The sequence below is a fragment of the Varroa destructor genome, unplaced genomic scaffold (genome assembly GCF_002443255.2).
Source record: "Varroa destructor unplaced genomic scaffold, Vdes_3.0 BEIS01000001.1, whole genome shotgun sequence".
In the NCBI taxonomy this organism is placed as follows: domain Eukaryota; kingdom Metazoa; phylum Arthropoda; class Arachnida; order Mesostigmata; family Varroidae; genus Varroa; species Varroa destructor.
Genome location: NW_019211454.1, coordinates 12420666 through 12435363, shown reverse-complemented (window position 1 = coordinate 12435363; position 14698 = coordinate 12420666). Strand labels below are relative to the sequence as shown.

Here is a 14698-nt window from a genome sequence, read left to right as displayed (position 1 = left end):
TCATCAAGCACTTGATGGCCAATCTGATGAAGATGATTTGGACGGATGTGTCTGGTGGTACGTTCGTATCCCTTGTATTAATTTCGCGGCTATGCAACTTTTTCACCCACTGATAAAAGCGTACGGCGTTTACGCTTGAGTTATCTATTGAAAGATGGAAAGAGACTAGATAAAAAAGCATGTTTGTTCTAATAGTGTTCAAGAGGATGATCCTGAGACTTCTTTCAAAGTTTATTATCGTTATATACTGCTATTAACTCAACATTATTGAAAGCTTAACAAAGGTGGTTTCACGCGCTTTACCCGCGCACGTTTCTTCAAAAAAACCACAAGTGGGATCGGAGATATGACTTTTCGGGCACGTCGATGGCTGACCGGCGCTGAGCCAGAACGCTTATGATCTTCGTCATCCCACACTCGTCAATAATTGGCAAAAAACAGTTCTTCACTCTCTATTAAGCAACTGAACGTGTGTTAGCACAAATGACTGTGCATGCTGACGACGATAAAGTTGTGCTCTGCTGGTGTGACTAGCGGCGGCGGTGTCGGCAACACTTCTTAAACCAAAACGAATCAATTACAACAGAACAGTGTTAGACAGAGCGAATCCTTAAATTTAAGCTCAAATGTCATCAAGAGTGTGCGGCACGGTTCGAAAAAAATATATGAAAGTGTTATGCGGATCCATTTGTAAGCAAACGCGTAGTGATTGCTAGGCAGTTCGGCTGCGGCCGCCAGCAATTTTTTCGCTCGGGTTTTTATTTTGCCGACTCTTTAGAGTAGAGTCTCTAACGCCAGTACGTAACGTTGCAAGCGATTCAAACGATAGAATAGCGATTTCGCTTTGCTGGCCACCTGAGCCTAGAAGGGATCCTGTAGCTTGATTGCGCGAAAGCCGGGTCGGGACATCGGTCAAGTCAGTCTAGGGAAGTTGTGCACCGGCAAACTTCGAGTTCTCTTTGGTGTTTTGGATGATGGAACCGTTGTTCGGCGGGGACAAAACTTATAAATGGATCCTTTTTCTTGCCGCTGTAATTCACATTGTGATTTGCCCATTTACCAAAGTTGAGGAATCGTTCAATCTGCAGGTGCGTATACCAGGTAGGGAATGTTGTCGGTACCAGGTATGCCGAAATAAAAAAAACGAATTTTACGTCTTCATCCTTACTAGACTGTTGTATGTGGAGGGGGGGGGGGGAGGTGCTGTAACATAGTAGATTGATTTCAAAAATGAGGTGTGATTCGCAACCCAAGTCGATTGGTGGCTTGAGGTTTTCTAGAAGTGTGTCGTGGGCAAAATAAAGAAAAGTATATAATACCTCTGTTCGCTCTCTTCAAGGCGGTTACCCTAAAATATATTATTATTATTATTATGTGCACTAAACGATGCATCTTAAGTACTCAAATGAACAATGAAATAACATCTTAATGTTACGTATCTCTGACACAGACTGCAAATTAGCGTAAGGTCTGCATATAGCGCTATATTGTCACTAAAATATCGTCATTACTTACAAAATGAATGTATAAACTTTCTGTCTTGCGTCCGTACCGCAGGCAATACATGACATGCTCTTCCATCGAGCCAACATAAGCAATTACGACCATCTCGAGTTTCCCGGAGTCGTTCCAAGAAGCTTTTTGGGACCGCTGCTACTTTCGGCGGTATCTGCTCCGTTTGTGTTTCTTAGCAGGCTCATCGGTCTCGAAAAAATTGTTAGCCTCTTCCTCGTACGCTTCGCACTGGCCCTTATAGTGACGCTTGCCTATCGACGGTTTATTATTTCGGTAAGGCTCATTTACGGCAGGGGCAAAATTACAAAGTGTTCACGTTCATAGGGCAGGCGTTTAGGCGTAGAAACGGTCGATCGAGTAATGCACAAAATTTTCGCACCAATTTAAAACGTGTAATAAACAATGGTGGTACGCTTAGAAAGCATTAAAAGATTAGTATTTGTCATCTTCTTGTGTTACAAGGCTTATACAACTTACATGCCAATCGTATTCACAATCAATACTGACTTTACCGAGAGAACTTTTAGAAAGCCTTTATTTATCTGCATTTACGTTATGTACAACAACGACAACTTTATTAAAGCGAAATGCTAGAGCATTGGTCATAACAGAGAATTGCGCTATATTTGTATCTGATCGGCGAGATCTGTCTAGCTATAATTCATATTTGTAGATCATAAAGTTAATTTACATGTGTACATAATAACCATACTGTGCATACAACTTTTTATTGCCTGAAAACCTTGATTTACGTCATTATATTAGGTTGCATTCAAAATGTAGTGTTAACTAGTTCAAAAAATGATCATACTGTTATCAGCAGCTCTGATGTGACCCCTTTACAACAGAATGAACGTACATCTCTATTACGGTAGCAAATTGGATGAACAGAAACAAAAAAATATTTATTTGATCGTTATGAACTTCCAGGTACAACGAGTGTTCGGTCAAGCTACTGGTGTTTGGCTGGTATTGATACAAGCGTCCCAGTTCCACCTAGTCTTCTATATGTCACGCACTTTGCCAAATACGTTTGCGTTAACGTTTGTCCTGCTTTGTTTTGCATTCTGGATCGATCAGGACCATTTCAAGCTTACGCTGTGTACGGCTTTCGTTGTCGTCATCTTCCGTGTCGAACTCGTGAGCTAATTCGATTTTCTTCATTATACTGATTTGTTTTATGGTAGTTTATTTAAAAAAAAAAAGGGGGTACGTCCGTATAGTTCGGTCGTTGAAATATATACACATCTCTATGTCACTTTAGTATAGTCAACAAATAGTAGGAAAGTCTATCTGCTAGTTAATTGTTCATGCGAGGTAAAAACAGACTATTTGTGTATTGTAGGGATTACTGGATACCACGTCAAATCTGCATTTTATGAGTGCTGTCATAGACACCCTTCACAGTTTTACTATCTATTTTGCTTTTTGGTAGGGTTTACCGAATCATCCAATGTCTAAATCTTTTCTCGTTTGTATTATGTTAACCAGGTTTCACTTTTGGGTACGATGTTGTTAATGGACTTGATCAGCGGGCGGTTGCACCCGCTCAACATGCTCAAATGGGGAATACCTGCTGGCTTTGGATGTATTTTACTCAGTTTTGCCGTTGATTCTATCTTCTGGCAGAGACCTCTCTGGCCCGAGGGCGAGGTGAGCTGAATGAGTCATACGTTTGAATGCTATTAAAATATTTCGTACTACTATATTATAAATAATATTTTTTTTTTATATTTTATACCATTAACTACCGCGTTATTTAGATTCTGAAGAAAGCGGACTGCGTATGACAAAGTGTTTTTACTATTTAGTTGTTACGCTTTTAAAACTGACTATGGGTATACTCTTTTTAGGTGTTATGGTATAATGTTTTTCTCAATAAAAGCTCAGACTGGGGAACGGAGCCTTGGGCGTGGTACTTTTACAGCGCTGTTCCGCGCGCCATGGGGGTTTCTTTGGTCGTGTTCCCGTTTGCTTTATATCTCGACCCACGGGTAAGTTGATTACATTGTATATCATAAAACACTAAACTTGCCGCGAATTTATATTTCATAAGTCTACCAAAAGTACTAGTCAGATTTCAACTAGAACTGAATTCCCACGAACTGCCGTACTTTTTGTCTATAGTCTATAATCGCAAAAGTATTTCAGTCCCCTTGCTGAGTGCAGCTTCCAAGAAATTTTTTATAGTACATACATGATCAACTGGAAGAACCTTAACGCTTGCTTTTGCTTGTTTGTTTTTTGCCTCTATTTCTTGTTGTATTTGGGCTATTACTTGTCATGTTGTTCAGGTACGAACAATGGTCTTTCCCGCAGCAGTCTACATTTTCCTGTACTCGTTTCTGCCGCACAAGGAGTTACGCTTTATCATCTACGTTTTCCCACTGATCAATTTAGTCGTAGCTCGAACCTGTAGCTGGGTATGGGAACGGCGTGTCAAGTCAATCTTTATGGCAATGTGTACCCTTGTTGCATGTTTCCATCTCATGGGCAATTTGTTCATGACGCACACTTTGTTATTCGTCTCGTCTTACAATTACCCCGGGGGTAACGCCCTTCAACGGCTTCATGAAACCGAATTACACACTCCGTACGCCACCGTTCACATTTGCAACTTGGCTGCCCAGACGGGCGTGTCGCGCTTCGGTGAACTCAACCACCGGTGGATATACGACAAGACGGAAGGTCTCTCAGCAAACGAATTAATACGTCGAAATTACTCGCATTTAATTATCGAAGGTCGCTCGGTTCAGTCAAGTAGCTATTTGCCGTTCAAAAATGATTACAGAATAATCGATGCTGTGCCGGGCTATAGTAATATCAAGTTTGACCTCTTGACTTTCCCTCCTGTACTGGTTCGGTTAAAGACAAAATTGCTGATTCTACGTAGAAGAACACCGTCAGATCACGTCCCTAACGCCGATAGCGAACCTCTTGTAGTTGACATACCTTCATTAAGTAAAACCGTCTAGATAATGGCATTCGTGGAGCATGGAATTAGATTCCCTAGATATGGTATGCGTTTTCAAAAGCTGAAAGTATGATGATACTGCACATGATTGTAGTGCTGCCGGGGGGCGATGATGATGAGGATGACAATGATGCTAATAACGATCGAATAATACTAAAAGTCATTGTGGACCTCAAAGCTTTATGGCAGCATCCTTATTTGTATATGGGAGATAGTGAACAGATTCAGAAACAGACAGGTTCAAAAAAGGCACTTTAATAATATTTTAATCCATTACGACTTTCTATCTACGAGCTCCTATATATAGTAGAACTAGTAGTTGGGTAGTTTCCAGTAAGGTATCTTCTTAAACTAAAAGAGCTAGTCAATAATGTTTCTATGGCTTTGTGTAAAGCATGGAAATCGTAGCAATAATAAGGCAATCATATAAGAGTATCTGGATAAGAGTAATGTTTTGCGCATTGTTTGGTAGATGATTTCTTTACGATCACACATCTTGTAGGAACCTAACGTGACCCGGCGTACTCGTAAAGGCGAGTGCGTTTGTGTGAGTGTGCGCATGGAGGTAATTTAGTAATAGGTAAATCGAGTGGATTATAGATTACCTTTCATGCAGAATAGCGACCATGACACTTGCTAAGCCGGCAACCCTTATGAATTAACAATATCCTTTTTCCTTTCTACTGCACATTAGGCGTTCTATTCCGGTCGTACCATTTCATTTGAGAACAGCAGGTTGTATCAGAATATGCTACCACATCAACTGTAGTTATTAGCGAACAGTTATTTCACATTTTTGTGCATAATACGAACGAATTAACTAGATCCGGTTGCATTTGCCTGATTTAAGAAGTTCTAAAACAACTGCGGCTGTGTTCTTATTTAAATGCCGTTGTCAGCAAAGAAATACTCCTATCTCGCCATCGTGGAGGACCGTTGTACCCTTCGCCGTCGGCAGACGTTAGAAGCTACGAATGAAATTCCGTGTAGAACTGAGTCCGATTGACATCACGGATCGATCTGTCATTGTGGGAAAACGTATGCTACACATTCTCGATGATACTGGCACAACCATTAAAATATTTGGGCGTAGCACCATTTTCTTTTCCGCATAATTGTTGTTTGTTAACCGATTATACATTGCTGTGGATTTTACTTTTGCGCTAGCTGCGCCAGTATCTGGGTATAGTCATGTATGGTGTATCGGAGTAAGTTACGTAAGCTAGCCAGGTTGATCGATGGGTGTATTCACGAATCTTTCGGTTGGTTTCAGTCGGCTCCAGTACTTGTGATGATATCATTTCAGTTTCACCTTTTTAAATAAATTTTAGGAGAGCTGTTTGTCCTATGCCCAGCCATAAAGCACTGGACAAAGGGGCTATTAGCACATTTTATAAATTGGTCCCATAAAAGCATAACAAAATCATGTGATACAAAATGCGTCCGAAGCAACATCGTTGTTCGGGTGTAATTAACAAGCCTGCTGGAAACTAACCGATATTGGGTTTACTAGATGATCATAAGAACATAGTACGTAACTGAGTCTAATATGGAGAGTATCATCCTGGTCGTATGACGCGATAAGACTATCGCGAGAAGATAATAACCAATTTGGTGCGATACAGAGACTATCTTATCCAATGGTAGAAATTACTGCCATTGAAGGAGTGTTGTTGCATTTTATGCATAGAAACCTTTTTAGCTATAGAGTAGATAGCTATCTAATCTATGTACAATGACGACCTGTTAAGTGTATTTTGTATGAGATATAAATGCATTTCACATGAGGCTCTTCGGCTAGAGACAATGGAGTATTATTTCTTGAAGAGCCTGTGGGCATATATTTTGGAAAACTAAAGGTATGGAGGCTTCTTCAAAGAGTTCGACGTAATTTAGTTGGTAATGATCTAAAGTCTTACCGTAACAGATATTGAAATTAAAAAAACTATCAGTTTGAACTACACAATGTGAGTTAAAGAATAAAGTGATGAAAGTTAAAGAGTGATAGAAAAGTATTCAGTTTTCCTCAAATGCTCACTTTGGCCTGGAATATCAAGTTAAAATGAGCCGCTCTGACGACTTCACTAAAACAGATGCGTTGATAATCATATTTAATTCTGTACCTAAACTTTCCAGCTTGCTTGACGAAAACAAGCATTTTTAGAAAAATAATTACAAAAAATAATAGTGTAGATAGAATAGTTGCTGTTTGTTATCCTACTACGCGGACAGTGGTAAAAAATAGTAGTTCATGGTTATACCGAAGGTGACTTTGGGATGCGAGTCGTGAATTATGAACAATAATTGTCATGTAGCGATAATATATATGTACAAAGACAATCTTTAAAGAACTTTGGAACACGGAGTCTATCGTTTGCCGGTGAAATAAATATAACTCGTTATTCGCTTTCACCTTAAATATAACAAACTTTGCACTCTTTGGGGATGCAATACTTTTATAGCCAATAGACACGGCTACGAATATTCTTTTGCCAAAAATTACATCGTTTATTGGAGTGTTTTCTATAAAGTCTACTTTGCCCCATGAAAACGTGTTTCCACGCCCCGCTATCCAAGTTCTCCTCGACTCAAAGCTGCTAGAAATTCATTGTTAGAGAAACCCCTTTCTTGTAAACGCTATTTTTATAAACAAAGTTTGGGTATTTATTAACATTACATTTTCTTTTTGCAGTGGGCCACATACAACACCTATTAGTAGCCCGAAAAACTACTTGACTTCAATACAACAATGTCTGCTACTTTGGGTCCTTGTCGGTCATCTAGTATTAGCATATATTTACATGTAAGGATATCACATATGGTCTAAATCTCATAAAATATTGAGGAACTCGAAAGTACCGCATACAACATTTAACATTTCCTAATATCAAAAACTTTATAATAATACTAGTCATTGGAGTAAGTCGCAGCTTTAGTTTCAGAGTTGTTCTCGCCAAAGAGGGATAAAGTGGGTTTTTCTTTGACATCCAAGCTATTTTTTTTAGCAGGAACGTTCATTGCATTGCTGCACACGACATGCGTAACGTCGATACAATAAGTCGTTTCTCATCACTTCAGGCTAATAACTGAAGCTATCTAAACAAGCGCAAAAGAAGCATTAGAAATGCTCTCGAAAATAGTAATCTAGTGATAGTAATTAAATATATTTTCACACGCACTAAACAATGACGGCTGTGGCATTTCCCCTAATTACTTTTGTCTGTTTCTATCTAGCTTAATTTTTTATAGAAAACTTTTGCTACCGGAAAAAGAGGTTTTATTGTTAACTATCTCCGACGTGCACGCTTGCTCTTACACGATCTGGTCAATTAGGGTTAGAGGCCCACTTTTTGCTAATGGCTTCTTTAAGGGCGTTTTAGGGACAGGCTGAACCCCACTTTTCATTTCACTGGTCACACTAGGTTAGGCAAGCCATAGAAGCAGCAGTAACGCACGAAACTTTCTTTTGGGACAGTCTCAAGTTAAAACAGATAATGATACTCTGTTCCGTAAAAAGGTCGATTCTATTCTAGTTATCAACACTTTCGCTGCCTGATAATGTTTTGTTATGGCACGCATAATGAACAATTTGTCCTTTCTCGGTGTGCACGAATACAGAACGGTTGATTCGCCGCTGGCAGATATCGCATAATTTCGAATCGTCAATAGTTACGCAGAATTTCACTAGGTTAAATTTTAGCAACTTCGCCTTAACGTTGTCACTAAGAAGAAGAGCATTAAGGACACGCAACTGAAATATGAAAAAGTGAAGCCAAATTCTATTAGAAACTTTTTCACTTTCAGATTTTAAATAAGATTCCACTAATAACGAGGTCTAGTGGCCTGACTAATATATATATATATATATATATATATATACACATATATATACATATGTATACACAGCTCGTCTTCAGATCTACGGAAATTCTGTTTTAAAAATCTATGCTAGAGTGGATCACATGCCCTAAAGCATGGATTTGAATGGGCAGTATTACAGAAGGCATATACTTACCTTAGATAATTGTATAGATTGCTCTTTCAGTAATTTTGTAATGAATTCCTCCAGTTTTTGTAACGGCACTTCTGGTGGAAGCATTTCGATAGCCCGCAACGGATCCAATTTGTCCACATGGCGATCGAGCAGATTAAGAATTTCCATAATGTCGGGAGGATCGGACTCTGCCGCAGGAGCACTAATATCCAGTGCCTAAATTAAGTAAGAATCATATTGAAGATAACCGTTAGTATAGTAAAAATAACTGGCTTTTGGGGTATTACTATAATAAACTATTACTATAATAAAATCTTCATTCCCATAGTGATACTTTAGCCGTAGTTGTCTTTTTAAATATTTTAGCAAGTAATTAGATTCTATATATCAAGTTTTCTGTGACTTATAAAGGATGCGTGTAGGGCATCGCAACTTAATCAAGCTTGGGCTTGACGGCTATTTAACAGTTATTGGATTTATTTATCCAGTTGATTAGCCTGTCTGTTCTGTTGGATCGCACTAGGATACTTGTTTATCGTAAAAAGAATTATCTGTTTAAATGAGTCCTTACCGCGCACCGACTGCTGTGTGCTACCCAGATACTGGTGTTAAAAAACTTTGTAACAAATTACCCTAGTGGAAATTTGCTGTAATTGTTTTCGAATGTTCTTGTGAGCTGTAATTTTTACAGCTGAATTTACCTTAAGGCAAATTTTTGCCGGAGTAATGTACAGTGTCAAAAGTATGATAAAAACGTTCCTGTCGCAGGCCTTCTTTCCTAAGTACTGCTCGACGCAATAGTCTTCGGCACGTTTTAAATCCCGGAGAACGTGAATGTAAATTGTCAATGCATCTTGATGTCGACCAAGTTTACCCATAACAATGGCACATTCAAGGTATAGCTTGTCGTTGAGAAACCACTGAGGAAATATCGACGGTGTGTAGCGATTCGATGTCCGCAAAAAGTCTACAAGTTTTTCACGTATAGATGTCACTGAAGGGTCGTTGAGTTCGCTGTTAGTTATACGGATGATCTGTTCACGATACTTGTGGATTAGCAAATTGTGAAATCGGACGTTATCATCATGCCAGTGAAGAATGAGATGCTCAAGATAACGTACAATCAGCGTAGGTGACTCCTTCTCCAAGAACTGAAGCACCCTTTCTCTTGGTAAAAGTTCACGGCCGCAAGTACCCTCAGTAAAGATTTTCAGTCCGTCATCGGGAAATGCATCAATAACCCATTTTGCGTATTCAAGTATGAGGTCGAAGTGGTCACCCGACAATCGCTGAAGATAGGCAATCGTATGCTCATGACCGTGAAGCGGTGAGCTCGGAATAAGCGCCTGTTCGGATAGCAGTTGAAGCGCTTTGTGATGGGCACCTTTCTGTTCGTAAAGGATTATACGCTCAACAATTTTTTGGTGCTCCTTTAGCAGTGCCTCTGACTCCTCAAGATGGCAATGATTATCTTTAAAGCTTAGCAGAGCTGCTACAAGGTTTGGATTCACATTGATGTAGAGGTGAAGCATCGTCGTGTCGATGATTTGTAGGAGTAGCTTTTTCGGACGGACAGCATTGATTCCCTCGAGGATACCCCCGACTTGGACATTATCGCATTCCTGACTCTTTATAAATCTTCGGGCAGAACTGAGGTACACAATCAGCTCCGTCATAGCGGTTGTCAGCTGAGACTCATCGAGCTTCGGAACCGAAGCTGGGTATTGAAGCATTTTTCGGTACTGCTCTTTGAGTAGCGATGGAACTAACCCGATAACATGGACAGGATCAGTACGAATCTCTTCAAACAGCTTAAACGCTTTCTGATATTGTCCTTTGGCGAAAAAGTCGAAGGCAAGCAAATTCTCAAGGTGATATTTACAACGCGCTTTATCTGCATCCGATGCATCTAACAGCTTTGCCAACATGAGAGCCAGATGGAATTGTTTCTGGTCTTTACACGCGGACAACTGGTCGCCTACCGAAGCTCGGACAAGGCACCAGACATTATTCGTAGAGATGACGAATACCATCCCACTTTTCCACACGATAAGCCCTAATGGCTTTGGTGTTTGCGTTATCTGCAATGATACAACACAGCGACTCATACCAATGGTACTGTTATCAATCAGCAAAGGCTATTAAGTTTCAACTTACTTCATTTACACAAATCGTGCCGTATGTGTCGTTGACGGACCTTAAAACAGCGAGTCCAAATCAATGAACAGCATCTTTTTTTTATAAGAGATCACTCATTTGGCAATATAAATTTGATTCCACACCCATTTGTAAGAACGTGGAACCTTATGAATCATATTCTGGCTGAAGAGCCGCTCAATCATGCTTTACCTATTTTCATCAGCCATTCATAATAACTATTTGCCGAGTTTTTAATTTCCAGTGTAGTTGTTATCTCCGTCTTAGTGGCACATATGTACTAAACTGGGTGATTATCAAAATCGGGATTAAAATACTCAACCTATTATGTAGTATCATCGGTAACTATGATCAAAGCTGGCCGGTTGTTGTGAGCGCACGTAAAATTGAACATGTGAGGTCTAAGGGCACGTTTGTCATTACGATTTGAGGTATAGAGTTTTTACAAGCAAAAATTAGCTTTGACTCATAAGTTCTATATATATACATAGTGCTTATATATATACCGCCCGAAGTCTCACCTGAATTGTCTGAATTGTTAGGGTTGGGTTTATTGTATGCACCTCGACTCCAGCTGGCGAAAGACCCATTAGGTAGGGATAGTCGTAAGCTAGTGAGACAGGCAATTCGCTCATGATGATCGGTTCTATCTGAATTCGATCACCATTCATATTTACGAGGTGGACGTTTTTTTCGCTAAGCACTGCATAGCTGTCGTCCTGCAACCGTGTAATGAGTGGTTCTGGTTGACGACTGATAGTGCGTAGCTCCCGAAGGTCGCCCGTTTTGTTCGCCTTGAGTAGGACATAGGAGGTCTTGAAGCCAACGATAAGATGCTCCTTGCTTGACCAAACCATTATACGAGGAACGTCAGGCAGTGTGTGTTCATAGGGATGCTCTATAAACGCGCTATCGTTATGTTTCCAATAGAAGTACTGGATCCTCCGACGCTGTGCGATACACAATCGCACCACTGTGTAATTTCTGTCGCTTGGACTGACGTTGTCGCTTCCATCATTGTGGCGCTTGACCCGTTGCGTGCCGCAAGCGAACGTGGTAACCCCTTTGAACTAGAACAAAATGAGTAATTTACGAAAAGGGATGAGCTGAATAAATGCCATCAAAGATCGATGAGGAAGTACCTTATATTATTTTGTTTGATTAACTGGAATGCTTTTGTGTAATTAAATCCTGTTTCCATTAACAGGGTACTGAGGCTTGGGCGCGAAATTGGGCCCTCACGGAGAGCAAATCAACTATTATCAGAAAATCGTCGTGAGGCCATTGTATATAGAAATTATATAAATCGTATTCATTCTGGTGGGTTTCTAGAGTAGAAATCAGACGTTATGGATGATCCAACCTGCCGTAGAAGTGGGAATGTCTCGGAAATTCTATGCACGTTAACAGTCTGATCCGATAGGCTGATCAGAAGATCGTGATCTTCAACTACAACCAGCTCGTTTATAGGTTTTTTTGAGAAGCTTTTAAAGGTTTTGTGAAGCCTGACGTCGAGCGGGCTTTCCGAGTTCGGTGGATGTGCCTTGGTCACCCGAAACGTCGTGAGGTAACCCTGCTTTGTGCCTAATAAGTAACCAAACAAAAAGAGGGTCATAAGAAACATCAGTTAAGGGACTATTTTACGAAAGTACATACTCTGGATTACTTGTAATTAATAATTTACGGCTACTATGAAACGGTTAAGGATACGAACATTAATTTAGTTTCCATTGTACCATATATCTAGCAAAAGGTGATGATCCAGTAAAAATAGTGTATAAATACAAATAATATGAATAGATTAAATTATGATCTTCTTACTTAAAACGTAATTAAGAATTAAGAAAAGCTGTTCTTGATACATACCAAGCAAAAGTGTATCTCTGTAGGTAGCTGCACACTCAATGCTAAACGTGGGTGGAAGATTTTGTAGCACAGATTCGAGTGAATAGGCCTTGTACATTGAGTCTAACAAAGACATCAATGGTCGAACAGAATCACACGGAAGTATACCATATCTTAGTAATCGACAAATTCGTCGTAGATTTACTATGTATGTAACCATGAATCTATGTCGTGATCAATGAACCAGTAGCATTATATCCAAAGAAAAACGTGTGCGATCTCACAGCACTTCATACTCATCGAAAAAATTGATTAGGTGGTTGTGCATGGTGATGTACATTAATCATGCGGTTTCGCTTCGTGCTGTACTAGCTTTTGGAAGCCGAACGGATCATTTCCTGACCAAAGTCAAAAGTCTTCTCGAACATATAATGTGTAAATACAACAAGACGCTTACGTGGATTAGATCATAACAGTTCTATTGCGGCTAAGCGAAACACTCTGTCGAAGTACCCGTTTAACCGTCTGATCAAAAGGGCTAAACAGTTGTGGACTAGTGCTTCTCTCGATACTAGCATTAGAAGAAGACAGTTTCAGTGGGCGAACGCGTCACACTGTAGTTATAAATACATATATTTATATGAGCGTTACGCTGCATTTTAGTGGGATTGAAAAACTGATTTATTTTCTTGTAGCCACCGATGTAATTCAATGAAATTACATACGGAGAGGTGATGGGGCTGTGTACCAGCTGGCACATATTGAATTTTAAAGTAGAAATAGCTGTCTTGATAGGCAAAAGGCACTAAAAGATGAATTCAATGCGTCATATCCTAGGTATTCTTAAGTTGGACGGACATACGGCTTGATAAAGAACACCTTTCATATTCAAATTTCGCATGCTACAACTTATTCTTTGACAAGACACTTTCGAACTTGTTGCTTAAAGAAACACTCAGCAAGCGTGACACATTTTGACACACAATCGATTCAATGACGTCAAAACGATGACCCACCTTTTTCCATTTTGCCGTACTGGCATAACAGGGATAGCACTACGGTACATTCAACAAGTCATTGGCCAACCACTGTACAAACAGTGAGAATATAGATAACGCAATGAAAAAGTTCAACGAAGTAAACTTCCTATTGCTACATCACAGGGACGACCTGTTATTTGATTTGAAAGCAGTAACCTGTTTAGCATTGCATTCTTCAACCTATTGCGCCTACTCCCGTTCAAGTTTTACTGTAGCACTCCCATATCCGATATGATTACTGTATCACCGAAAGTACGCTCATACATATCCGTTGTTTTTACTTATCAAAAATCAAAGCTTGCACAAACTTATCCTCGCTACTGATATTAACATCTATGTATGTCATCAAGTATGTCCCATTACTGACGATCAGCTGCTTACCAGGGTTCCCGATAACCCAAACGGGCACTAATATCATTCTGTGTCTGGAATTGCACATTAAATAACACACTGACTTAATTGAACCGACTAGTACTTGTGTGAAGATTATGCAATTGATTTTCCTTGCATTATTTTCGTAGCGATTGTACTCTGTTTTGCAATGAATCAAAAAATTAAGTTCGATGTCATCTTCTAGCTCTCTCTGAACCAAATTAAGACTTGTTACCGCCAACGATTATGCTTAAGTTATTACATAGAATGTATAGACTTGAGAAGTGCACCTGTGTCTCGTGCAATCTGACCACCCCACTTGCTGTCATGAACATTGAGTATACCTTGTATGGATTTAAGTAAAATTTACTTGCATTAATTCAAAATGTGTTACAAGCAAAATACATTTAACTTGATCGCGTCCGGGTGATTCGACAGTTACCATACATTTTGTGCCAGATAACTTGGGACACGCTTTGATAAAGTGTATCAAAACAAACATACGTTTAATAGGTATTATTCATATTTTTTTTTATAACAAGGCCACATACTTGTCATAGCGGATGCCGATGGCTCGTTTTCAGAGCATGAGCGAAGACTGTCCAATGTATTGGAGCTGAGGGCATCGTACGCACGACTTAACTTATTTGGTTACCCTTAATCTATAGTCGAATTGTCGCCAGTCTTAATACGGCTTTCGAAGAGTTCGACGAAAACTCGCATGTGGCAATCGGGAAGATCACAAAAAGGATCGTAACTCAGACAGGTCAAAAACTAAAAAAAAATCTCCTCCCCCATCCT

The 14698-nt window shown here is 39.7% G+C and overlaps 2 protein-coding genes across 7 annotated transcripts in view; one reads left to right on the top strand and one right to left on the bottom strand.

The window, feature by feature from the left end:
• The first annotated feature begins 52 nt into the window (after positions 1 to 52).
• Alg12 (Alg12 alpha-1,6-mannosyltransferase) overlaps positions 53 to 14698 on the top strand; it is a 20362-nt gene continuing 5716 nt past the window's right edge. For 2 of the 4 annotated variants that reach the window (XR_015319716.1, XM_086978269.1), the window contains exons 1-5: positions 53 to 1088; positions 1558 to 1788; positions 2446 to 2655; positions 3007 to 3168; positions 3369 to 3509. Coding sequence is in view for 3 of the 4 variants with exons in the window: in XM_086978269.1 (XP_086834395.1) it covers positions 972 to 1088; positions 1558 to 1788; positions 2446 to 2655; positions 3007 to 3168; positions 3369 to 3509 (861 nt within the window). In the remaining variant the exon portion in view is untranslated. Of the gene's footprint in view, positions 1102 to 1557; positions 1789 to 2445; positions 2656 to 3006; positions 3169 to 3368; positions 3510 to 3809; positions 6502 to 14698 lie in introns of those variants that run through there. The other 2 variants (XM_022788583.2, XM_022788584.2) reach the window with 2 other exon arrangements.
• LOC111243281 (vam6/Vps39-like protein) lies at positions 6675 to 13958 on the bottom strand. Of its 3 annotated transcripts, none has more exons than XM_086978268.1 (7): positions 13907 to 13958; positions 12507 to 12608; positions 12004 to 12224; positions 11162 to 11710; positions 9185 to 10564; positions 8505 to 8699; positions 6675 to 8240 (listed from the first exon to the last, which is right to left on the bottom strand). In XM_086978268.1, the coding sequence occupies exons 1-7, from the start codon at positions 13941 to 13943 to the stop codon at positions 8019 to 8021; spliced, it is 2706 nt and encodes a 901-aa protein (XP_086834394.1). In that variant the 5' UTR covers positions 13944 to 13958; the 3' UTR covers positions 6675 to 8018. The 3 variants fall into 3 exon arrangements, with proteins under 3 accessions (XP_086834394.1, XP_022644313.1, XP_022644315.1); XM_022788578.2 differs by lacking the exon at positions 13907 to 13958 and adding an exon at positions 13502 to 13900; XM_022788580.2 differs by lacking the exon at positions 13907 to 13958 and adding an exon at positions 13682 to 13900.